The 25,630-nt window shown below is 49.0% G+C and overlaps 1 protein-coding gene across 1 annotated transcript in view; it reads right to left on the reverse strand.

Moving 5' to 3' along the window:
• LOC115182996 (dolichyl-diphosphooligosaccharide--protein glycosyltransferase subunit STT3B) overlaps positions 1–15,794 on the reverse strand; it is a 94,652-nt gene extending 78,858 nt beyond the window's left edge. The window contains exon 1 of the mRNA XM_029744335.1: positions 15,247–15,794. Coding sequence (XP_029600195.1) covers positions 15,247–15,515 — 269 coding nt within the window. The 5' untranslated portion in view covers positions 15,516–15,794. The remainder of the gene's footprint in view (positions 1–15,246) is intronic.
• Between the last annotated feature and the right edge of the window lie 9,836 nt (positions 15,795–25,630).

Consider the following 25,630-nt stretch of genomic DNA (forward strand, 5'->3'; position numbering starts at 1 on the left):
AACCAGGCTAGAGTAGAGTCAGTCTAGCCTGTTCCCACCACAAACAGGTCTGGAACCAGGCTAGAGTAGAGTCAGACTAGCCTGTTCCCACCACAAACAGGTCTGGAACCAGGCTAGAGTAGAGTCAGACTAGCCTGTTCCCACCACAAACAGGTCTGGAACCAGGCTAGAGTAGAGTCAGACTAGCCTGTTCCCACCACAAACAGGTCTGGAACCAGGCTAGAGTAGAGTCAGACTAGCCTGTTCCCACCACAAACAGGTCTGGAACCAGGCTAGAGTAGAGTCAGTCTAGCCTGTTCCCACCACAAACAGGTCTGGAACCAGGCTAGAGTAGAGTCAGTCTAGCCTGTTCCCACCACAAACAGGTCTGGAACCAGGCTAGAGTAGAGTCAGACTAGCCTGTTCCCACCACAAACAGGTCTGGAACCAGGCTAGAGTAGAGTCAGACTAGCCTGTTCCCACCGCAAACAGGTCTGGAACCAGGCTAGAGTAGAGTCAGACTAGCCTGTTCCCACCACAAACAGGTCTGGAACCAGGCTAGAGTAGAGTCAGTCTAGCCTGTTCCCACCACAAACAGGTCTGGAACCAGGCTAGAGTAGAGTCAGACTAGCCTGTTCCCACCACAAACAGGTCTGGAACCAGGCTAGAGTAGAGTCAGTCTAGCCTGTTCCCACCACAAACAGGCCTGGAACCAGGCTAGTGTAGAGTCAGACTAGCCTGTTCTCACCACAAACAGGTCTGGAACCAGGCTAGAGTAGAGTCAGACTAGCCTGTTCCCACCGCAAACAGGTCTGGAACCAGGCTAGAGTAGAGTCAGACTAGCCTGTTCCCACCGCAAACAGGTCTGGAACCAGGCTAGAGTAGAGTCAGACTAGCCTGTTCCCACCACAAACAGGTCTGGAACCAGGCTAGAGTAGAGTCAGTCTAGCCTGTTCCCACCACAAACAGGTCTGGAACCAGGCTAGAGTAGAGTCAGACTAGCCTGTTCCCACCACAAACAGGTCTGGAACCAGGCTAGAGTAGAGTCAGACTAGCCTGTTCCCACCACAAACAGGTCTGGAACCAGGCTAGAGTAGAGTCAGACTAGCCTGTTCCCACCACAAACAGGTCTGGAACCAGGCTAGAGTAGAGTCAGACTAGCCTGTTCCCACCACAAACAGGTCTGGAACCAGGCTAGAGTAGAGTCAGACTAGCCTGTTCCCACCACAAACAGGTCTGGAACCAGGCTAGAGTAGAGTCAGACTAGCCTGTTCCCACCACAAACAGGTCTGGAACCAGGCTAGAGTAGAGTCAGTCTAGCCTGTTCCCACCACAAACAGGTCTGGAACCAGGCTAGAGTTGAATCAGTCTAGCCTGTTCCCACCACAAACAGGTCTGGAACCAGGCTAGAGTAGAGTCAGACTAGCCTGTTCCCACCACAAACAGGTCTGGAACCAGGCTAGAGTAGAGTCAGACTAGCCTGTTCCCACCACAAACAGGTCTGGAACCAGGCTAGAGTAGAGTCAGTCTAGCCTGTTCCCACCACAAACAGGTCTGGAACCAGGCTAGAGTAGAGTCAGTCTAGCCTGTTCCCACCACAAACAGGTCTGGAACCAGGCTAGAGTAGAGTCAAACTAGCCTGTTCCCACCACAAACAGGTCTGGAACCAGGCTAGAGTAGAGTCAGACTAGCCTGTTCCCACCACAAACAGGTCTGGAACCAGGCTAGAGTAGAGTCAGACTAGCCTGTTCCCACCACAAACAGGTCTGGAACCAGGCTAGAGTAGAGTCAGACTAGCCTGTTCCCACCACAAACAGGTCTGGAACCAGGCTAGACGAGAGTCAGACTAGCCTGTTCCCACCACAAACAGGTCTGGAACCAGGCTAGAGTAGAGTCAGACTAGCCTGTTCCCACCACAAACAGGTCTGGAACCAGGCTAGAGTAGAGTCAGTCTAGCCTGTTCCCACCACAAACAGGTCTGGAACCAGGCTAGAGTAGAGTCAGACTAGCCTGTTCCCACCACAAACAGGTCTGGAACCAGGCTAGAGTAGAGTCAGACTAGCCTGTTCCCACCACAAACAGGTCTGGAACCAGGCTAGAGTAGAATCAGTCTAGCCTGTTCCCACCACAAACAGGTCTGGAACCAGGCTAGAGTAGAGTCAGTCTAGCCTGTTCCCACCACAAACAGGTCTGGAACCAGGCTAGAGTAGAGTCAGACTAGCCTGTTCCCACCACAAACAGGTCTGGAACCAGGCTAGACGAGAGTCAGACTAGCCTGTTCCCACCACAAACAGGTCTGGAACCAGGCTAGAGTAGAGTCAGACTAGCCTGTTCCCACCACAAACAGGTCTGGAACCAGGCTAGAGTAGAGTCAGACTAGCCTGTTCCCACCACAAACAGGTCTGGAACCAGGCTAGACGAGAGTCAGACAGGATGAGAATGACAGAGAGCCTTCTAATTATAAAACATGACATTTCCAATCCAGATTCACGACTAAGTCTTCTTATTGGTTAATTGACAGATGAAAGTAAACTATAAATTTTCCTTTGATGGGTTAATTATCAAAGTGGAACAAATATGTAATCTTGAATGATAAATATTCATCATGTTATTATGTTGACACATTTCAATATGAATCTGCCAGAGAGAGAGAGAGAGGCAAGGCTGAATGCTAATTTCCCTTTCACTTATACTGTTAATTAGGATAATAAACTATTCTGAACAAAAATATCAATGCTACATGCAACAATTTCAAAGATTTTACTTAGTTACAGCTCACATAAGGAAATCAGTCAATTGAAATAAATTCATTAGGCCCTAATCTATGGATTTCACATGACTGGGCAGGAGCACATCCATGGCTGTCAGGTAAACATCACTGATAGCTAGCTCTGTAGAGGGATATGACAGTCAGTCAGGTAAACATCACTGATAGCTAGCTCTGTAGAGGGATATGACAGTCAGTCAGGTAAACATCACTGATAGCTAGCTCTGTAGAGGGATATGACAGTCAGTCAGGTAAACATCACTGATAGCTAGCTCTGTAGAGGGATATGACAGTCAGTCAGTCAGGTAAACATCACTGATAGCTAGCTCTGTAGAGGGATATGACAGTCAGTCAGTCAGGTAAACATCACTGATAGCTAGCTCTGTAGAGGGATATGACAGTCAGTCAGTCAGGTAAACATCACTGATAGCTAGCTCTGTAGAGGGATATGACAGTCAGTCAGGTAAACATCACTGATAGCTAGCTCTGTAGAGGGATATGACAGCAGTCAGGTAAACATCACTGATAGCTAGCTCTGTAAGAGGGATATGACAGTCAGTCAGTCAGGTAAACATCACTGATAGCTAGCTCTGTAGAGGGATATGACAGTCAGTCAGTCAGGTAAACATCACTGATAGCTAGCTCTGTAGAGGGATATGACAGTCAGTCAGTCAGGTAAACATCACTGATAGCTAGCTCTGTAGAGGGATATGACAGTCAGTCCAGTCAGGTAACATCACTGATAGCTAGCTCTGTAGAGGGATATGACAGTCAGTCAGGTAAACATCACTGATAGCTAGCTCTGTAGAGGGATATGACAGTCAGTCAGTCAGGTAAACATCACTGATAGCTAGCTCTGTAGAGGGATATGACAGTCAGTCAGTCAGGTAAACATCACTGATAGCTAGCTCTGTAGAGGGATATGACAGTCAGTCAGGTAAACATCACTGATAGCTAGCTCTGTAGAGGGATATGACAGTCAGTCAGTCAGGTAAACATCACTGATAGCTAGCTCTGTAGAGGGATATGAAGTCAGTCAGTCAGGTAAACATCACTGATAGCTAGCTCTGTAGAGGGATATGACAGTCAGTCAGTCAGGTAAACATCACTGATAGCTAGCTCTGTAGAGGGATATGACAGTCAGTCAGTCAGGTAAACATCACTGATAGCTAGCTCTGTAGAGGGATATGACAGTCAGTCAGTCAGGTAAACATCACTGATAACTAGCTCTGTAGAGAGATATGACAGTCAGTCAGTCAGGTAAACATCACTGATAGCTAGCTCTGTAGAGGGATATGACAGTCAGTCAGGTAAACATCACTGATAGCTAGCTCTGTAGAGGGATATGACAGTCAGTCAGTCAGGTAACATCACTGATAGCTAGCTCTGTAGAGGGATATGACAGTCAGTCAGTCAGGTAAACATCACTGATAGCTAGCTCTGTAGAGGGATATGACAGTCAGTCAGGTAAACATCACTGATAGCTAGCTCTGTAGAGGGATATGACAGTCAGTCAGTCAGGTAAACATCACTGATAGCTAGCTCTGTAGAGGGATATGACAGTCAGTCAGGTAAACATCACTGATAGCTAGCTCTGTAGAGGGATATGACAGTCAGTCAGTCAGGTAAACATCACTGATAGCTAGCTCTGTAGAGGGATATGACAGTCAGTCAGGTAAACATCACTGATAGCTAGCTCTGTAGAGGGATATGACAGTCAGTCAGGTAAACATCACTGATAGCTAGCTCTGTAGAGGGATATGACAGTCAGTCAGTCAGGTAAACATCACTGATAGCTAGCTCTGTAGAGAGATATGACAGTCAGTCAGTCAGGTAAACATCACTGATAACTAGCTCTGTAGAGGGATATGACAGTCAGTCAGTCAGGTAAACATCACTGATAGCTAGCTCTGTAGAGTGATATGACAGTCAGTCAGTCAGGTAAACATCACTGATAACTAGCTCTGTAGAGGGATATGACAGTCAGTCAGTCAGGTAAACATCACTGATAGCTAGCTCTGTAGAGGGATATGACAGTCAGTCAGTCAGGTAAACATCACTGATAGCTAGCTCTGCAGAGGGATATGACAGACAGACAGACAGTCAGGTAAACATCATGTTAGGGTTAACTACTAGACTGAGAAATCATAGCAATGACTAACAAGGTATACAGCAGCTGTGATTTAACATTTACCTTTCCTTCCCAAATGGAATATGGTGTGTGTGTGTGTGGTTGTGTGAGTGTGTGAGTGTGTGTATGTGTTGTGTGAGTGTGTGTGTGTGTATGTGTTGTGTGAGTGTGTGTGTGTGTGTATGTGTTGTGTGAGTGTGTGTGAGTGTGTGAGTGTGTGTAATCAGTAACGTGCTGAACCAAGCAGCAGCAGTATGAACTCTACTAAACAGAGAGATTAAACTGATCTGTTGTGCTTTACATTACAGAGTGAGAGGAGACGAGAGCACCACGGTGTGTTGTAGTGAAACCATCTGTCTATTCCACTCCTAGACCCTACAGAACAGAACAGCAGAGAGAGCAGCAGGCCAGTCTCCTAGACCCTCCAGAACAGAACAGCAGAGAGAGCAGCAGGCCAGTCTCCTAGACCCTACAGAACAGAACAGCAGAGAGAGCAGCAGGCCAGTCTGTCTATTCCACTCCTAGACCCTACAGAACAGAACAGCAGAGAGCCAGTACTTTACTAGGCCTCATCAGCTTACCTTCTAAATGAACTGACATATCCTCTACACACACACACACACACACACACACACACACACACCTCATTGGAAGCAGGCAGGGGGGAAAACTGTACTCAGACCAACAAGCATTCCAAGAGAGAGAAAATTCAAATGTGACAATGTGCAGTCAACATGGAGGCAGTTAGTCATCGAATTGGAGAAGCTGGAGAGAGAGAGAGAGACAGAGAGAGAGAGAGAGAGAGAGAGACAGAGACAGAGACAGAGACAGAGACAGAGACAGAGACAGAGAGAAAGAGGGGGAGAGAGAGACAGAGAGAGGGAGAGAGAGAGAGAGAGTGGGAGAGAGGAGAGAGAGAGAGAGAGAGAGAGAGAGAGAGACAGAGAGAGAGAGAGAGAGAGAGAGAGAGAGACAGAGACAGAGACAGAGAGAAAGAGGGGGAGAGAGAGACAGAGAGAGGGAGAGAGAGAGAGAGAGTGGGAGAGAGGAGAGAGAGAGAGAGAGAGAGAGAGAGAGAGAGACAGAGACAGAGACAGAGACAGACAGAGAGAAAGAGGGGGAGAGAGAGACAGAGGGAGAGAGAGAGAGAGAGAGAGAGTGGGAGAGAGAGGGAGAGAGGAGAGAGAGAGAGAGAGGGAGAGCGAGAGAGACTAGGGATGGGCATTTTAAATGATTTCACTATTCAAATAAAATTAAAAAAAGGGGGGGGATATCCAAATAGTAGAAATATTTGTTTTTCCTCAATCTGGACTTGCTCGTGCGACTCGGATAGAGCCGGTGCTCTGCGGGAGAGGAGGAGGGGCTGGTGCTCTGCGGGAGAGGAGGAGGGGCCGGTGCTCTGCGGGAGAGGAGGAGGGGCCGGTGCTCTGCGGGAGACGAGCAGGGCCGGTGCTCTGCGGGAGACGAGCAGGGGCCGGTGCTCTGCGGGAGACGAGCAGGGGCCGGTGCTCTGCGGGAGAGGAGGAGGGGCCGGTGCTCTGCGGGAGGGGAGGAGGGGCCGGTGCTCTGCGGGGGGAGAGGAGGAGGGGCCGGTGCTCTGCGGGGGGAGAGGAGGGGCCGGTGCTCTGCGGGAGACGAGCAGGGGCCGGTGCTCTGCGGGAGACGAGCAGGGGCCGGTGCTCTGCGGGAGACGAGCAGGGGCCGGTGCTCTGCGGGAGACGAGCAGGGGCCGGTGTGTGATACAGACGGAGAGAAAGTATCATTTTGAAACTTTTGAGAGAGAGTAATGTTTACACTTAATAAACAAAAAGGAAATAAACAATCAGAAATGATCTACTTCACTTGCTTTGGCAAACATATGTTTCCCATGCCAATAAAGCCCTTTGAATTGAATTGAAAAAAGTATCCAACTCACGCTAGTTAGACAAACTTGTTGCTACGATAGGTTATCTATCACCTCATCCGGTAGTGTCTGTCTTGACTGCATCAAATCCATGTAAAGAAGCTAGCTAACGTAGCGAGGCTAACTGAGGCCATGTTGCTGCGCTCCCCGTCCTTGTCCAGGGTCGGCCTTCTGACGGTGCTGCTGCTTTCACTGTCAAATAATAACAAACTACACCAGTGAAAAGTGTGTAGGCTGTCGGTATGTCTTTCATGGGGCTCACTCATAACAACTTACAGGAAACAGGATCCATGGTCTACTGTCTGGTCCATAAAGCCCCCAACTCAAGGCCTGAGGGTCCATGGTCTACTGTCTGGTCCATAAAGCCCCCAACTCAAGGCCTGAGGGTCCATGGTCTACTGTCTGGTCCATAAAGCCCCCAAGGTCTACTGTCTGGTCTGTAAAGCCCCCAGCTCAAGGCCTGAGGGTCCATGGTCTACCGTCTGGTCCATAAAGCCCCCAACTCAAGGCCTGAGGGTCCATGGTCTACCGTCTGGTCCATAAAGCCCCCAACTCAAGGCCTGAGGGTCCATGGTCTACCGTCTGGTCCATAAAGCCCCCAACTCAAGGCCTGAGGGTCCATGGTCTACCGTCTGGTCCGTAAAGCCCCCAACTCAAGGCCTGAGGGTCCATGGTCTACCGTCTTGTCCGTAAAGCCCCCAACTCAAGGCCTGAGGGTCCATGGTCTACCGTCTTGTCCGTAAAGCCCCCAACTCAAGGCCTGAGGGTCCATGGTCTACCGTCTTGTCCGTAAAGCCCCCAACTCAAGGCCTGAGGGTCCATGGTCTACTGTCTGGTCCGTAAAGCCCCCAACTCAAGGCCTGAGGGTCCATGGTCTACTGTCTGGTCCATAAAGCCCCCAACTCAAGGCCTGAGGGTCCATGGTCTACTGTCTTGTCCGTAAAGCCCCCAACTCAAGGCCTGAGGGTCCATGGTCTACCGTCTTGTCCGTAAAGCCCCCAACTCAAGGCCTGAGGGTCCATGGTCTACCGTCTGGTCCATAAAGCCCCCAACTCAAGGCCTGATGGTCCATGGTCTACCGTCTGGTCCATAAAGCCCCCAACTCAAGGCCTGAGGGTCCATGGTCTACTGTCTTGTCCGTAAAGCCCCCAACTCAAGGCCTGAGGGTCCATGGTCTACCGTCTGGTCCATAAAGCCCCCAGCCAGCAGAATATTTCTTGTTGTTGTGTTATCTGTGATGGTTTTGTTTATCTTGTGTAGTTTTTTAATCATTGTACCTAAACTGTAAGTGTAAACATGTATACGCAGGGCCCAGCTGTAAAAGAGACCTTTGGTCTCAGTCTGTGTCCCTTGTTGAAATAAAGGTCCAATAAAAAGGTAGACGTACCACAGAGCTGAAAACACAGCTCTGAGTGGATTGACCCTCACACACAGCCCGAGTTCCACACACCTCATAGGTCCTGCTGATCTGGTGTGTGTGTGTGTGTGTTCCCTCCTCTGTTAACCGTGTATGTTTGATGTCGTACTGTATTATGACAAGCTGACATGATGATCCTCTGATCAGAACATAGAGACATTACTATGTATTACAGCATCCTGTCATCACTGTGTCCAGTGTGACTAACTAACTGGCTGACTGACCCCCTCTCTCCTCAATAATGGAGGACTGACCCCCTCTCTCCTCAATAATGGAGGACTGCGGAGAAGCATTTAGGGGGAGGGGGAGAGAAAGAGAAAGAAAGAAAGAAAGAAAGAAAGAAAGAAAGAAAGAAAGAAAGAAAGAGAGAGAGAGACAGACAGACAGACAGACAGACAGACAGACAGACAGAGAGAGAGAGAGACAGACAGACAGACAGAGAGAGAGAGAGAGAAAGAGAGAGAGAGACAGACAGACAGACAGACAGAGAGAGAGAGAGAGAGAGAGAGACAGACAGACAGAGAGAGAGAGAGAGAGAGAGAGACAGACAGACAGACAGACAGACAGACAGACAGACAGACAGAGAGAGAGAGAGAGAGAGACAGAGAGAGACAGAGAGAGAGAGAGGAGAGAGAGAGAGAGACAGAGAGAGACAGAGAGAGAGAGAGAGGGAGACAGAGAGAGAGAGAAAACACACGAGGCATGAGGACAGAGAAAGAGACGAGAGTATGAAGAGAGAGAGAGAGAGAGAGAGAGAGAAAACACACGAGGGTATGAGGAGAGAGAGTGAAAGAGACAAACAAACCAAAACAAAGGCAAAGTCTTCTCATGCTTTGTTGATTTCAAAAAAGCCTTCGACTCAATTTAGCATGAGGGTCTGCTATACAAAATGATGGAAAGTGGTTTTGGGGGAAAAAACATACGACATTATAAAATCCATGTACACAAACAACAAGTCTGCGGTTAAAATTGGGAAAAACATACATTTCTTCCCACAGGGCCGTGGGGTGAGACAGGGATGCAGCTTAAGCCCCACCCTCTTCAACATATATATCAACGAATTGGCGAGGGCACTAGAACAGTCTGCAGCATCCGGCCTCACCCTACTAGAATCTGAAGTCAAATGTCGACTGTTTGCTGATGATCTGGTGCTTCTGTCCCCAACCAAGGAGGGCCTACAGCAGCACAAGGATCTTCTGCACAGATTCTGTCAGACCTGGGCCCTGACAGTAAATCTCAGTAAGACCAAAATAATGGTGTTCCAAAAAAGGTCCAGTCGCCAGGACCACAAATACAAAATTCCATCTACACACCGTTGCCCTAGAGCACACAAAAACTATACATACCTCGGCCTAAACATCAGCACCACAGGTAACTTCCACAAAGCTGTGAACGATCTGAGAGACAAGGCAAGAAGGGCCTTCTATGCCATCAAAGGAACATATCATTCAACATACCAATTAGGATCCGGGCAAAAAATACTTGAATCAGTTATAGGACCCATTGCCCTTTATGGTTGTGGGGTCTGGGGTCCGCTCACCAACCAATAATTCACAAAATGGGACAAACACCAAATTGAGACTCTGCATGCAAATTCTGCAAAAAAATATCCTCTGTGCAGAACGTAAAACACCAATAATCCATGCAGAGCAGAATTAGGCCGTTAACAGCTAATTATAAAAATCCAGAAAAGAGACAGGTGTACTGCAGGTGTACTGCAGGTGTAATACAGGTGTACTGCAGGTGTACTGCAGGTGTACTGCAGGTGTACTGCAGGTGTACTGCAGGTGTAATGCAGGTGTAATGCAGGTGTACTGCAGGTGTAATGCAGGTGTAATGCAGGTGTAATGCAGGTGTACTGCAGGTGTAATACAGGTGTAATACAGGTGTAATACAGGTGTAATACAGGTGTACTGCAGGTGTAATACAGGTGTACTGCAGGTGTAATACAGGTGTAATGCAGGTGTAACACAGGTGTAATACAGGCAGGTGTAACGCAGGTGTACTGCAGGTGTAATGCAGGTGTACTCCAGGTGTAATGCAGGTGTAATGCAGGTGTAACGCAGGTGTAACGCAGGTGTAACGCAGGTGTAACGCAGGTGTAACGCAGGTGTAATGCAGGTGTAATACAGGTGTAATACAGGTGTAATACAGGTGTACTGCAGGTGTAATACAGGTGTAATGCAGGTGTAATGCAGGTGTAACACAGGTGTAATACAGGCAGGTGTAACGCAGGTGTACTGCAGGTGTACTGCAGGTGTAATGCAGGTGTAATGCAGGTGTAATGCAGGTGTAACGCAGGTGTAACACAGGTGTAACGCAGGTGTAACGCAGGTGTAACGCAGGTGTAACGCAGGTGTAACGCAGGTGTAACACAGGTGTAATACAGGTGTAATACAGGTGTAATACAGGTGTAATACAGGTGTAATGCAGGTTTAATACAGGTGTAATACAGGTGTAACAGAACAGGGAGCTGGTTAAGGTCTGGAGAGAATATGAATAGTAGTTTTCTTTCCTCTAGTCTTGATCTTATCTTCATCAAATGGTTGAATGAAACAATGTTCACTCCATAGTGGTCATTATAAATTAACACCAACACTGTCAACAGATGATGCAATGCTGGCTTTAGCTGGGCAATAGCCTCTCACACCGCCTCCTCTCACACCGCCTCCTCTCCTCTCACACCGCCTCCTCTCACACCGCCTCCTCTCCTCTCACACCGCCTCCTCTCACACCGCCTCCTCTCACACCGCCTCCTCTCCTCTCACACCGCCTCCTCTCCTCTCACACCGCCTCCTCTCCTCTCACACCGCCTCCTCTCCTCTCACACCGCCTCCTCTCCTCTCACACCGCCTCCTCTCACACCGCCTCCTCTCACACCGACTCCTCTCACACCGCCCCCTCTCACACCGCCCCCTCTCCTCTCACACCGCCCCCTCTCCTCTCACACCGCCCCCTCTCCTCTCACACCGCCCCCTCTCCTCTCACACCGCCTCCTCTCCTCTCCTCTCACACCGCCTCCTCTCCTCTCACACCGCCTCCTCTCCTCTCACACCGCCTCCTCTCCTCTCACACCGACTCCTCTCACACCGACTCCTCTCACACCGACTCCTCTCACACCGACTCCTCTCACACCGACTCCTCTCACACCGACTCCTCTCACACCGCCCCCTCTCCTCTCACACCGCCTCCTCTCACACCGCCTCTCCTCTCTCACACCGCCTCCTCTCACACCGACTCCTCTCACACCGACTCCTCTCACACCGACTCCTCTCCTCTCACACCGCCCCCTCTCCTCTCACACCGCCCCCTCTCACACCGACTCCTCTCCTCTCACACCGACTCCTCTCACACCGCCTCCTCTCCTCTCACACCGCCTCCTCTCCTCTTACACCGCCTCCTCTCACACCGCCTCCTCTCCTCTCACACCGCCTCCTCTCCTCTTACACCGCCTCCTCTCACACCGCCTCCTCTCCTCTCACACCGACTCCTCTCCTCTCACACCGACTCCTCTCCTCTCACACCGACTCCTCTCACACCGCCTCCTCTCCTCTCACACCGCCTCCTCTCACACCGCCTCCTCTCCTCTCACACCGACTCCTCTCACACCGACTCCTCTCCTCTCACACCGACTCCTCTCACACCGACTCCTCTCCTCTCACACCGCCTCCTCTCCTCTCACACCGCCTCCTCTCCTCTCACACCGCCTCCTCTCACACCGCCTCCTCTCACACCGCCTCCTCTCACACCGCCTCCTCTCCTCCACACCTCTCCTCTCACACCGCCTCCTCTCACACCGCCTCCTCTCACACCGCCTCCTCTCACACCGCCTCCTCTCACACCGCCCTTCTCTCCTCTCACACCGCCCCCTCTCCTCTCACACCGCCCCCTCTCACACCGACTCCTCTCCTCTCACACCTCTCCTCTCACACCGCCTCCTCTCACACCGCCTCCTCTCACACCGCCTCCTCTCACACCGCCTCCTCTCACACCGCCTTCTCTCCTCTCACACCGCCCCTCTCCTCTCACACCGCCTTCTCTCACACCGCCTCCTCTCCTCTCACACCGCCCCCTCTCCTCTCACACCGCCTTCTCTCACACCGCCCCCTCTCCTCTCACACCGCCTCCTCTCACACCGACTCCTCTCAGACTGTCTCCTCTCAGACTGTCTCCTCTCAGACTGTCTCCTCTGGCACCCTAATTCCCCATGTAGTGCACTACGGTAGTGAAAATGCATATTTCTGCCTATGGCAGGATAGTCTGTTATTACGCTACCCTGGAAGAAACCGCTAACTGTAAACGTCTAGTTGTTATGTAAGATCTGGCCAAACAGTTGGATAATAAATGAGGAAATGCATATAGATAGGCTAGGTAGGCTATAGGCTAGGTAGGCTATAGGCTAGGTAGGCTATAGGCTAGGTAGACTATAGGCTAGGTAGGCTATAGGCTAGGTAGGCTATAGGCTAGGTAGGCTATAGGCTAGGTAGACTATAGGCTAGGTAGACTATAGGCTAGGTAGACTATAGGCTTGGTAGGCTATAGGTTAGGTGGGCTATAGGCTAGGTAGGCTATAGGCTAGGTAGGCTATAGGCTAGGTAGGCTATAGGCTAGGTGGGCTATAGGCTAGGTAGGCTATAGGCTAGGTAGGCTATAGGCTAGGTAGGCTATAGGCTAGGTGGGCTATAGGCTAGGTAGGCTATAGGCTAGGTAGGCTATAGGCTAGGTGGGCTATAGGCTAGGTGGGCTATAGGCTAGGTGGGCTATAGGCTAGGTGGGCTATAGGCTAGGTAGGCTATAGGCTAGGTGGGCTATAGGCTAGGTCGGCTATAGGTTAGGTGGGCTATAGGCTGGGATAGGCTATAGGTTAGGTAGACTATAGGCTAGGTAGGCTATAGGTTAGGTAGACTATAGGCTAGGTAGGCTATAGGCTAGGTGGGCTATAGGCTGGGTAGACTATAGGCTAGGTGGGCTATAGACTAGGTAGACTATAGGCTAGGTAGGCTATAGGCTAGGTAGACTATAGACTAGGTGGGCTATAGGCTTGGTAGGCTATAGGCTAGGTAGACTATAGGCTTGGTAGGTTATAGGTTAGGTAGGCTATAGGCTAGGCTATAGGCTAGGTAGACTATAGACTAGGTGGGCTATAGGCTTGGTAGGCTATAGGCTAGGTAGACTATAGGCTTGGTAGGTTATAGGTTAGGTAGGCTATAGGCTAGGCTATAGGCTAGGTAGACTATAGACTAGGTGGGCTATAGGCTTGGTAGGCTATAGGCTAGGTAGACTATAGGCTTGGTAGGTTATAGGTTAGGTAGGCTATAGGCTAGGCTATAGGCTAGGTAGACTATAGACTAGGTGGGCTATAGGCTTGGTAGGCTATAGGCTAGGTAGACTATAGGCTTGGTAGGTTATAGGCTAGGTAGGCTATAGGCTTGGTAGGTTATAGGCTAGGTAGGCTATAGGCTATAGACTAGGTAGGCTATAGGTTAGGTAGACTATAGGCTTGGTAGGTTATAGGCTTGGTAGGTTATAGGCTAGGTAGGCTATAGGCTATAGACTAGGTAGGCTATAGGTTAGGTAGACTATAGGCTTGGTAGGTTATAGGCTAGGTAGACTATAGTCTGGCCCAGGAGTGTGAAGGTGAACGGACAATGGTGCGGTGTGAGTGACACAGCGAATTGAAGGTGAACGGAAAGGCTGGAGCAACGAACCGCCCTTGCTGTCTCTGCCTTGTCGGTTCCCCTCTTCCCACTGGGATTCTCTGCCTCTAACCCTTTTACAAGGGCTGAGTCACTGACTTACTGGTGTTCTTCCATGCCGTCCATGGGAGGGGTGCGTCACTTGAGTAGGTTGAGCCACTGACGTGGTCTTCCTGTCTGGGTTGGCGCCCCCCCCTTGGGTTGTGCCGTGGCGGAGATCTTTGTGGGCTATACTCGGCCTTGTCTTCGGACAGTAAGTTGGTGGTTGTAGATATCCCTCTAGTGGTGTGGGGGCTGTGCTTTGGCAAAGTGGGTGGGGTTATATCCTGCCTGTTTGGCCCTGTCCGGGGGTATCAACGGATGGGGCCACAGTGTCTTCTGATCCCTCCTGTCTCAGCCTCCAGTATTTATGCTGCAGTAGTTTATGTGTCGGGGGGCTAGGGTCAGTCTGTTACATCTGGAGTACTCTCTTGTCTTATTCGGTGTCCTGTGTGAATGTAAATATGCTCTCTCTAATTCTCTCTTTCTTTCTCTCGGAGGACCTGAGCCCTAGGACCATGCCTCAGGACTACCTGGCATGATGACTCCTTGCTGTCCCCAGTCCACCTGGCCATGCTGCTGCTCCAGTTTCAACTGTTCTGCCTGCGGCTACGGAACCCTGACCTGTTCACCGGACGTGCTTGTTGCACCCTCGACAACTACTATGATTATTATTATTTGACCATGCTGGTCATTTACGAACATTTTAACATCTTGACCATGTTCTGTTATAATATCCACCCGGCACAGCCAGAAGAGGACTGGCCACCCCTCATAGCCTGGTTCCTCTCTAGGTTTCTTCCTAGGTTTTTGGCCTTTCTCAGGAGTTTTTCCTAGGGAGTTTTTCCCAGCCACCGTGCTTCTTTCACATGCATTGCTTGCTGTTTGGGGTTTTAGGCTGGGTTTCTGTACAGCACTTTGAGATTTCAGCTGATGTACGAAGGGCTATATAAATAAATTTGATTTGATTTGATTTTAGGCTAGGTAGACTATAGGCTAGGTAGGATATAGGCTAGGTAGGCTATAGGCTACCTTCAGTCTACAGCTACTTGTTTCCGGGTTCAATTCGCTGTGTCACTCACACCGCACCATTGTCCTCTTTATGAAGACGGACGCCCCCCCCCCTCCCTCCGACATGCACACAATTATTGTCACAACGTATCATCACACTGGAACTGGTACAGAGGACAAGTGGCTGAGTTTAAACAAACGTTGCTCTGCTCTGTCTGCTGTGTTGCCTGATATCAGATCAATTATAGCAACATGTTTCCAGTAGCGCGGTAGTTGGCTACATTCCTGTTCCTGTTTACTCACCAAGGGTCAAACTCGTGGATTATACTCTCAAACCGGATGACAGCGAAGAGCCTGGCACTGAAACCAGCCAGCCAGGCCAGAAACAGGATGGTGAACGACAGTAAGGACTGCCACCCTGCCGGCTGAGCTATCCCGGTGGAGAGAGTCCCGGTAGGACTGCTACCGACGTTCCCCGCTGGACTGGTCCGTCCATTCCCAGAGAACGAAGCTCCAATATTCGCAGCAGAGGCTTTATGCTTGCTATCGGTAACGGAGGGATGTTCCGCCATATTCTACGTTGTTGGCAGATCTGATAGGAAAGAGAGACCCCCCCCTGCTGCCACGCTCCACTGTAAAGACCCTCACAGCCTATCTGCACCTCTCGTTTTACTTCCAATGACCCACGGTGCACCACAACCCTGTCCTTGGTATAACCGGACCGCTAATTCAAACCAAGTTCCCCCGATGGAGTCACATAGCAGCCGGGGTTGCAGTACCGCAGTAGCACACGCGAACCGACTGGCTGCTCCGCGTTGGAAGTTAACGGCAGGGCGGGCGGGCGCGCCGAGGAGAGCAGGACCAGGAAGAGCGCTCAGCCTCTCACAACCAGACAGGTCCACAGCCATGTCATAACACCAATCACAAGAGAGAGTGTACAGACTGACAGGGACAGTAACCAATGGGATGGGATTCACGCCGGATAGTCGTAGCATCCGTGTGGAGGATAGCGCACAAGAAAGTCCACCAATCATATGTCTAGGATATAATATTGGACTGAACAGATAGCCAATCCGCTATCAACAGCGCGGGATCGGTTTCACGGAAGAAGCCAATGAAATAAATGAAATCCGCGAGACATGCCTGCCACCGGAGCCGTGTAAACCACAGCCGTGTAAACCGTGTGAATAAGTACAGTAGGATCAGTAGGCTACAGTAGGACCTGTCTCCAACCAGCTGCCTCCCACTGCCCACATACCAGCGGTATTAATGTCCTCCTTCCATTCAAAACAATCCTCCTGCTGAGAATGACACAAACAGGAAGTCACCACAGCATGTCGGGAATAGACTTCTCACACTAATAACAGACACACAGGGTGAATTAGACCTGTTATTGTCACGTGGCTTATTCTGTTGTATTATTAGATGTTGTGTTTTCATCTAGTCTCACGGTGACGTCAGTCAGCAGCCACACTAAGCCAGAGTACAGGTTTAGGTTATTACCCATAAAGCACTAGTTTATCAGGTTTAGGTTATTACCCATACAGGACTAGTTTATCAGGTTTAGGTTATTACCATACAGGCCTAGTTTATCAGGTTATTACCCATACAGGACTAGTTTATCAGGTTTAGGTTATTACCCATACAGGACTAGTTTATCAGGTTATTACCCATACAGGACTAGTTTATCAGGTTTAGGTTATTACCCATACAGGACTAGTTTATCAGGCTTAGGTTATTACCCATACAGGACTAGTTTATCAGGCTTAGGTTATTACCCATAAAGCACTAGTTTATCAGGTTATTACCCATACAGGACTAGTTTATTAGGCTTAGGTTATTACCCATACAGGACTAGTTTATCAGGCTTAGGTTATTACCCATACAGGACTAGTTTATCAGGTTTAGGTTATTACCCATACAGGACTAGTTTATCAGGCTTAGGTTATTACCCATACAGGACTAGTTTATCAGGTTTAGGTTATTACCCATGTAAGCCTAGTTTATCAGGCTTATGTTATTACCCATGTAAGCCTAGTTTATCAGGCTTAGGTTATTACCCATACAGGACTAGTTTATCAGGTTATTACCCATAAAGCACTAGTTTATCAGGTTTAGGTTATTACCCATGTAGGCCTAGTTTATCAGGCTTAGGTTATTACCCATAAAGCACTAGTTTATCAGGCTTAGGTTATTACCCATGTCTATTTGTTATTACTTGAATGAAATGAAATGGAGGTTCATTTCCACAGAATTTCTACTGTGGTTGTAGCATAACACCAAACCTGTTTCAGCTCCTCTAAAAACAGGATATTGTCTGAGCTCAGTAGTAAAAAGTACAGCCGTTGATTCAAGTGGGTGAGCAGCATTCCTACAGAGGAGAGCTGCATACACAAGAGAGAGAGGGGAGGGAGGAGAGAGATGAGGAGAGCAGAGCACATCCACTCTCACACAGTCTGCTTTCTATTCAAACACAAATACTGCTCACTACCTGGAACATTAATACAGGTCCACACTGACACAATACCAATGTGTGGCTTTTCTGCAACAATACCTCCCTCTCTCTCTCCATCATTCTCTCTCTCTCTCTCCATCTCTCTCTCCATCGTTCTCTCTCTCTCTCTCTCTCTCTCTCTCTATCGTTCTCTCTCTCTCTCTCTCTCTATCGTTCTCTCTCTCCTTCTCTCTCCATCGTTCTCTCTCTCCTCCTCTCTCCATCGTTCTCTCTCTCCTTCTCTCTCCATCTTTCTATCGTTCTCTCTCTCCATCGTTCTCTCTCTCTCTCTCTCTGACCCGGAAAACCTCTCCCTATACACTGATTTGAAAAGAAAAGAAAAGAGGGAGAGATTGAGGGGAGAGCACAGAGTATACATGAAAACAATGGAGCACAGAGTATACATGAAAACAATGGAGCACAGAGTATACATGAAAACAATGGAGCACAGAGTATACATGAAAACAATGGAGCACAGAGTATACATGAAAACAAAAGAGAAGTATTTTTCTTCCCGGGGCCTCTATTGTATAATTATAGTCAGTAGTGTTCAGTAACTGTCTCTATTGTATAATTATAGTCAGTAGTGTTCAGTAACTGTCTCTATTGTATAATTATAGTCAGTAGTGTTCAGTAACTGTCTCTATTGTATAATTATAGTCAGTAGTGTTCAGTAACTGTCTCTATTGTATAATTATAGTCAGTAGTGTTCAGTAACTGTCTCTATTGTAATTATAGTCAGTATGTTCAGTAACTGTCTCTATTGTATAATTATAGTCAGTAGTGTTCAGTAACTGTCTCTATTGTATAATTATAGTCAGTAGTGTTCAGTAACTGTCCTCTATGTATAATTATAGTCAGTAGTGTTCAGTAACTGTCTCTATGTATATTATAGTCAGTAGTGTTCAGTAACTGTCTCTATGTATAATTATAGTCAGTAGTGTCAGTAACTGTCTCTATTGTATAATTATAGTCAGTAGTGTTCAGTAACTGTCTCTATTGTATAATTATAGTCAGTAGTGTTCAGTAACTGTCTCTATTGTATAATTATAGTCAGTAGTGTTCAGTAACTGTCTCTATTGTATAATTATAGTCAGTAGTGTTCAGTAACTGTCTCTATTGTATAATTATAGTCAGTAGTGTTCAGTAACTGTCTCTATTGTATAATTATAGTCAGTAGTGTTCAGTAACTGTCTCTATTGTATGTTATAGTCAGTAGTGTTCAGTAACTGTCTCTATTGTATAATTATAGTCAGTAGTGTTCAGTAACTGTCTCTATTGTATAATTATAGTCAGTAGTGTTCAGTAACTGTCTCTATTGTATAATTATAGTCAGTAGTGTTCAGTAACTGTCTCTATTGTATAATTATAGTCAGTAGTGTTCAGTAACTGTCTCTATTGTATAATTATAGTCAGTAGTGTTCAGTAACTGTCTCTATTGTATAATATAGTCAGTAGTGTTCAGTAACTGTCTCTATTGTATAATTATAGTCAGTAGTGTTCAGTAACTGTCTCTATTGTATAATTATAGTCAGTAGTGTTCAGTAACTGTCTCTATTGTATAATTATAGTCAGTAGTGTTCAGTAACTGTCTCTATTGTATAATTATAGTCAGTAGTGTTCAGTAACTGTCAAACAAACCCTCGCTTAAATGACCTTCCTTCCCTACACTGTTCTGCACACTGTTCTAGAACATACACTGTTCTGCACACTGTTCTAGAACATACACTGTTCTGCACACTGTTCTAGAACATACACTGTTCTGCACACTGTTCTAGAACAAGAAGGGTAGGGGACTTTTTGAGGCAAGCTGCAAAATGGTTCTTTTTGTCCAAACCGTTCCCAGGAGATGAGAGTTTGAGTTGTGTGTACATTTGTGTGCTATAGATTGTCAGAGCTTACTGAGGCAAGGCGTAATCATTTCAAGTCAAATTGATAAAGGAAATCCAATTACTCTCCCCACCCAGTCTAGAATGGCACAAAGCAGGAAAAGAGCATGTGGGGTTACGTCCCAAATTTCACCCTATTCCCGATAATAAAATGCCCTACTTTCAACCAGGGCACATTAAAAGTAGTGCACTATATAGGGAATAAGCTGCCCTTTGTGACACATTCATAGATTTCCTCCAGAAAATATACTGGATAGAATCCTGTTTAAAAACACAGTGAAACCCACTATGTGAAACCAATTAGAGATTAACGTTTGAGAGATCAACCAAATACAGACAACCAACAGTTGCTCATCCAATTCTATCCGTTACTTTAAGTTGTAAAGTTTGACCTGTTTTTGTTGTGAAATGGTGCTCCGTTGCAAAAGAGACATTCGTTCTCACTGAGACTTCCCTGTATAAAAAAACCATGTAGAAATAAAGTATTTACAGAAGTAGCTGTATGTATAGTAGCAACTGGCAAATAGAGAAACAGAGTATGAATGACATTTAGGCCTCAGGTCATCCTCCCAACTCGGTCCATAGCAGGGCCTATTATGGTCTGTCCATAATAACATAACAGGGCCTATTATGGTCTGTCCATAATAACATAACAGGGCCTATTATGGTCTGTCCATAATAACATAACAGGGCCTATTATGGTCTGTCCATAATAACATAACAGGGTCTATTATGGTCTGTCCATAATAACATAGCAGGGTCTATTATGGTCTGTCCATAATAACATAGCAGGGTCTATTATGGTCTGTCCATAATAACATAGCAGGGTCTATTATGGTCTGTCCATAATAACATAGCAGGGTCTATGTCCCCCCCCCCCAGCAGGCCTGTCCATAATAACATAGCAGGGTCTATGTCCCCCCCCCCCCAGCAGGTCTGTCCATAATAACATAGCAGGGTCTATGTCCCCCCCCCCCAGCAGGTCTGTCCATAATAACATAGCAGGGTCTATGTCCCCCCCCCCAGCAGGTCTGTCCATAATAACATAGCAGGGTCTATGTCCCCCCCCCCAGCAGGTCTGTCCATAATAACATAGCAGGGTCTATGTCCTCCCCCCAGCAGGGCTGTCCATAATAATATAGCAGGGTCTATGTCCCCCCCCCAGCAGGTCTGTCCATAATAATATAGCAGGGTCTATGTCCCCCCCCCCAGCAGGTCTGTCCATAATAACATAGCAGGGTCTATGTCCCCCCCCCCAGCAGGTCTGTCCATAATAATATAGCAGGGTCTATGTCCCCCCCCCAGCAGGTCTGTCCATAATAATATAGCAGGGTCTATTATGGTCTGTCCATAATAACATAGCAGGGTCTATTATGGTCTGTCCATAATAACATAGCAGGGTCTATGTCTCCCCCCCCCAGCAGGTCTGTCCATAATAACATAGCAGGGTCTATGTCCCCCCCCCCAGCAGGTCTGTCCATAATAACATAACAGGGCCTATTATGGTCTGTCCATAATAATAATAACATAGCAGGGTCTATGTCCCCCCCAGCAGGTCTGTCCATAATAATATAGCAGGGTCTATTATGGTCTGTCCATAATAATAATAACATAGCAGGGTCTATGTCCCCCCCCCCCCCCAGCAGGTCTGTCCATAATAACATAGCAGGGTCTATGTCCCCCCCCCCCCAGCAGGTCTGTCCATAATAACATAGCAGGGTCTATGTCCCCCCCAGCAGGTCTGTCCATAATAACATAGCAGGGTCTATGTCACCTCCCCCCCAGCAGGTCTGTCCATAATAACATAGCAGGGTCTATGTCCCCCCCCAGCAGGTCTGTCCATAATAACATAGCAGGGTCTATGCCCCCCCCCCCCCCCAGCAGGTCTGTCCATAATAACATAGCAGGGTCTATGTCCCCCCCAGCAGGTCTGTCCATAATAACATAGCAGGGTCTATGTCCCCCCCCCCCCCAGCAGGTCTGTCCATAATAACATAGCAGGGTCTATGTCCCCCCCCAGCAGGTCTGTCCATAATAACATAGCAGGGTCTATGCCCCCCCCCCCCCAGCAGGTCTGTCCATAATAACATAGCAGGGTCTATGTCCCCCCCCCCCCAGCAGGTCTGTCCATAATAACATAGCAGGGTCTATGTCCCCCCCCCCCAGCAGGTCTGTCCATAATAACATAGCAGGGTCTATGTCCCCCCCCCCCAGCAGGTCTGTCCATAATAACATAGCAGGGTCTATGTCCCCCCCCCCCAGCAGGTCTGTCCATAATAACATAGCAGGGTCTATGTCCCCCCCCCAGCAGGTCTGTCCATAATAACATAGCAGGGTCTATGTCCCCCCCCAGCAGGGCTGTCCATAATAACATAGCAGGGTCTATGTCCCCCCCCCCAGCAGGTCTGTCCATAATAACACAGCAGGGTCTATGTCCCCCCCCCAGCAGGGCTGTCCATAATAACATAGCAGGGTCTATGTCCCCCCAAGCAGGTCTGTCCATAATAACATAGCAGGGTCTATGCCCCCCCCCGCAGCAGGTCTGTCCATAATAACATAGCAGGGTCTATGTCCCCCCCCCCCAGCAGGTCTGTCCATAATAACATAGCAGGGTCTATGCCCCCCCCCCCAGCAGGTCTGTCCATAATAACATAGCAGGGTCTATGTCCCCCCCAGCAGGTCTGTCCATAATAACATAGCAGGGTCTATGTCCCCCCCCCCCAGCAGGTCTGTCCATAATAACATAGCAGGGTCTATGTCCCCCCCCCAGCAGGTCTGTCCATAATAACATAGCAGGGTCTATGCCCCCCCCCCCAAGCAGGTCTGTCCATAATAACATAGCAGGGTCTATGCCCCCCCCCCCCAGCAGGTCTGTCCATAATAACATAGCAGGGTCTATGCCCCTCCCCCCCCCAGCAGGTCTGTCCATAATAACATAGCAGGGTCTATGCCCCCCCCCCCGCAGCAGGTCTGTCCATAATAACATAGCAGGGTCTATGTCCCCCCCCCCAGCAGGTCTGTCCATAATAACATAGCAGGGTCTATGCCCCCCCCCCCAGCAGGTCTGTCCATAATAACATAGCAGGGTCTATGTCCCCCCCAGCAGGTCTGTCCATAATAACATAGCAGGGTCTATGTCCCCCCCCCCCAGCAGGTCTGTCCATAATAACATAGCAGGGTCTATGTCCCCCCCCAGCAGGTCTGTCAATAATAACATAGCAGGGTCTATGCCCCCCCCCCCCCAAGCAGGTCTGTCCATAATAACATAGCAGGGTCTATGCCCCCCCCCCAGCAGGTCTGTCCATAATAACATAGCAGGGTCTATGCCCCCCCCCCCCCCCCCCCCCAGCAGGTCTGTCCATAATAACATAGCAGGGTCTATGCCCCCCCCCAGCAGGTCTGTCCATAATAACATAGCAGGGTCTATGTCCCCCCCCAGCAGGTCTGTCCATAATAACATAGCAGGGTCTATGTCCCCCCCCCCCAGCAGGTCTGTCCATAATAACATAGCAGGGTCTATGTCCCCCCCAGCAGGTCTGTCCACAATAACATAGCAGGGTCTATGTCCCCCCCCAGCAGGTCTGTCCATAATAACATAGCAGGGTCTATGTCCCCCCCAGCAGGTCTGTCCATAATAACATAGCAGGGTCTATGTCCCCCCCCCCCCAGCAGGTCTGTCCATAATAACATAGCAGGGTCTATGTCCCCCCCCCCCAGCAGGTCTGTCCATAATAACATAGCAGGGTCTATGTCCCCCCCCCCCCCCAGCAGGGCTGTCCATAATAACATAGCAGGGTCTATGTCCCCCCCCCCCAGCAGGTCTGTCCATAATAACACAGCAGGGTCTATGTCCCCCCCCCCAGCAGGTCTGTCCATAATAACATAGCAGGGTCTATGTCCCCCCCGCCCAGCAGGTCTGTCCATAATAACATAGCAGGGTCTATGTCCCCCCCCCCCCCCCAGCAGGTCTGTCCATAATAACACAGCAGGGTCTATGTCCCCCCCCCCAGCAGGGCTGTCCATAATAACATAGCAGGGTCTATGTCCCCCCCCCCCAGCAGGGCTGTCCATAATAACATAGCAGGGTCTATGTCCCCCCCCCCAGCAGGTCTGTCCATAATAACACAGCAGGGTCTATGTCCCCCCCCCCAGCAGGTCTGTCCATAATAACATAGCAGGGTCTATGTCCCCCCCCCCCCCCCAAGCAGGTCTGTCCATAATAACATAGCATGGTCTATGTCCCCCCCCCCCAGCAGGTCTGTCCATAATAACACAGCAGGGTCTATGTCCCCCCCCCCAGCAGGGCTGTCCATAATAACATAGCAGGGTCTATGTCCCCCCCCCCAGCAGGGCTGTCCATAATAACATAGCAGGGTCTATGTCCCCCCCCAGCAGGTCTGTCCATAATAACATAGCAGGGTCTATGTCCCCCCCCCAGCAGGGCTGTCCATAATAACATAGCAGGGTCTATGTCCCCCCCCCCAGCAGGTCTGTCCATAATAACATAGCAGGGTCTATGTCCCCCCCCCAGCAGGTCTGTCCATAATAACATAGCAGGGTCTATGTCCCCCCCCCCCCCCCCAGCAGGTCTGTCCATAATAACATAGCATGGTCTATGTCCCCCCCCCCCCAGCAGGTCTGTCCATAATAACACAGCAGGGTCTATGTCCCCCCCCCAGCAGGGCTGTCCATAATAACATAGCAGGGTCTATGTCCCCCCCCCCCAGCAGGGCTGTCCATAATAACATAGCAGGGTCTATGTCCCCCCCCAGCAGGTCTGTCCATAATAACATAGCAGGGTCTATGTCCCCCCCCCCAGCAGGGCTGTCCATAATAACATAGCAGGGTCTATGTCCCCCCCCCCCAGCAGGTCTGTCCATAATAACATAGCAGGGTCTATGTCCCCCCCCCAGCAGGTCTGTCCATAATAACATAGCAGGGTCTATGTTCCTCAATCAACAACTATTCAGCATTGAGGCAAAGCCAAGGCCACACATCTTACCACTTTACACAGACAGAACTCAATCGCACCTCTTTTCAAAATCTTCAGTTGAGATGATGAAATACATTGAGTCCAGTGGTTTTCAAACCGTTCCTCGGGGGGACTCCCCCCGCTCCTCGGGGGGACCCCCGAGAAGTTTCACAATGTTGGTGTAACCCTAAACTAACTCACCTGATCCACCAATCAAGGCTTTGATGATTAGCTGACAAGTTAAATCAAGTGTGCTGGCTGTGAAATAGTTCAAATCCATGGAACGGCTGTGGGTCCCAGAGGAGAGGTTTGAGAAGTCTACTGCATTCAGTCAACTCAAGTCACGTCTTCCTGCGCTCATGTACACAGTGATAACCTGATAACCTTCAGGCTCTGATCAGTCCCTACACCCAAACAAGGGCACTGTGTTCATCCACCTCTGGCCTGCTGGCCCCCCTACCTTTGAGGAAGCACAGTTCCCGCTCAGCCCAGTCAAAACTGTTCGCTGCTCTGGCACCCCAATGGTGGAACAAGCTCCCTCACGACGCCAGGACAGCGGAGTCAATCACCACCTTCCGGAGACACCTGAAACCCCACCTCTTTAAGGAATACCTGGGATAGGATAAAGTAATCCTTCTAACCCCCCCCCCCTTAAAAGATTTAGATGCACTATTGTAAAGTGGTTGTTCCACTGGATATCATAAGGTGAATGCACCAATTTGTAAGTCGCTCTGGATAAGAGCGTCTGCTAAATGACTTAAATGTAAATGTGAATGATAACATCCCTGCGCTCACGTACACAGTGAAAACATCAACACAAAGGAAGTAGCTTGTGGTGAACAGTTCTTCTGGTGAGAATCTAGCCTCAACCACAGAACCTCCTAGCCTGGTACCAGTCTGTTTGTGTTAACATTCCTGTTCCACGTTGGTTTTGACATAAATTCATTGAAATGACGTTGAAACAACGTGATTCATTAAGTGTGTTGCCCTGTAGGACAACACTTCAGTTATGAACAGCATGTGAAAGTCTGTCAGCAACACAGTTATTCTTCTCTCCATGGCATCTAAACACACATTAACTTCAGGGGGGGGGGGGGGGGGGGGGCGGAGCCCTAGAGTGGATCCAAGGGTCCTGATTGGTTTGAAAAGGCGGGTGATTAACAGGCCCGAAGGCCAATCAGATTGAGAGGTCCAATTCCACTACTTCGCTACTCGTTGTCATGCCAAACATATGACTTGGAGTGGGGCTGGATTTCAGGCTAAGAATCTGAAACTAAGTTGCTGCATTGAAGTCTGATCCACTCAACTCTACACATCTCTAGAGAGAGAAGC

Source organism: Salmo trutta, unplaced genomic scaffold (genome assembly GCF_901001165.1).
Source record: "Salmo trutta unplaced genomic scaffold, fSalTru1.1, whole genome shotgun sequence".
Lineage (NCBI taxonomy): Eukaryota > Metazoa > Chordata > Actinopteri > Salmoniformes > Salmonidae > Salmo > Salmo trutta.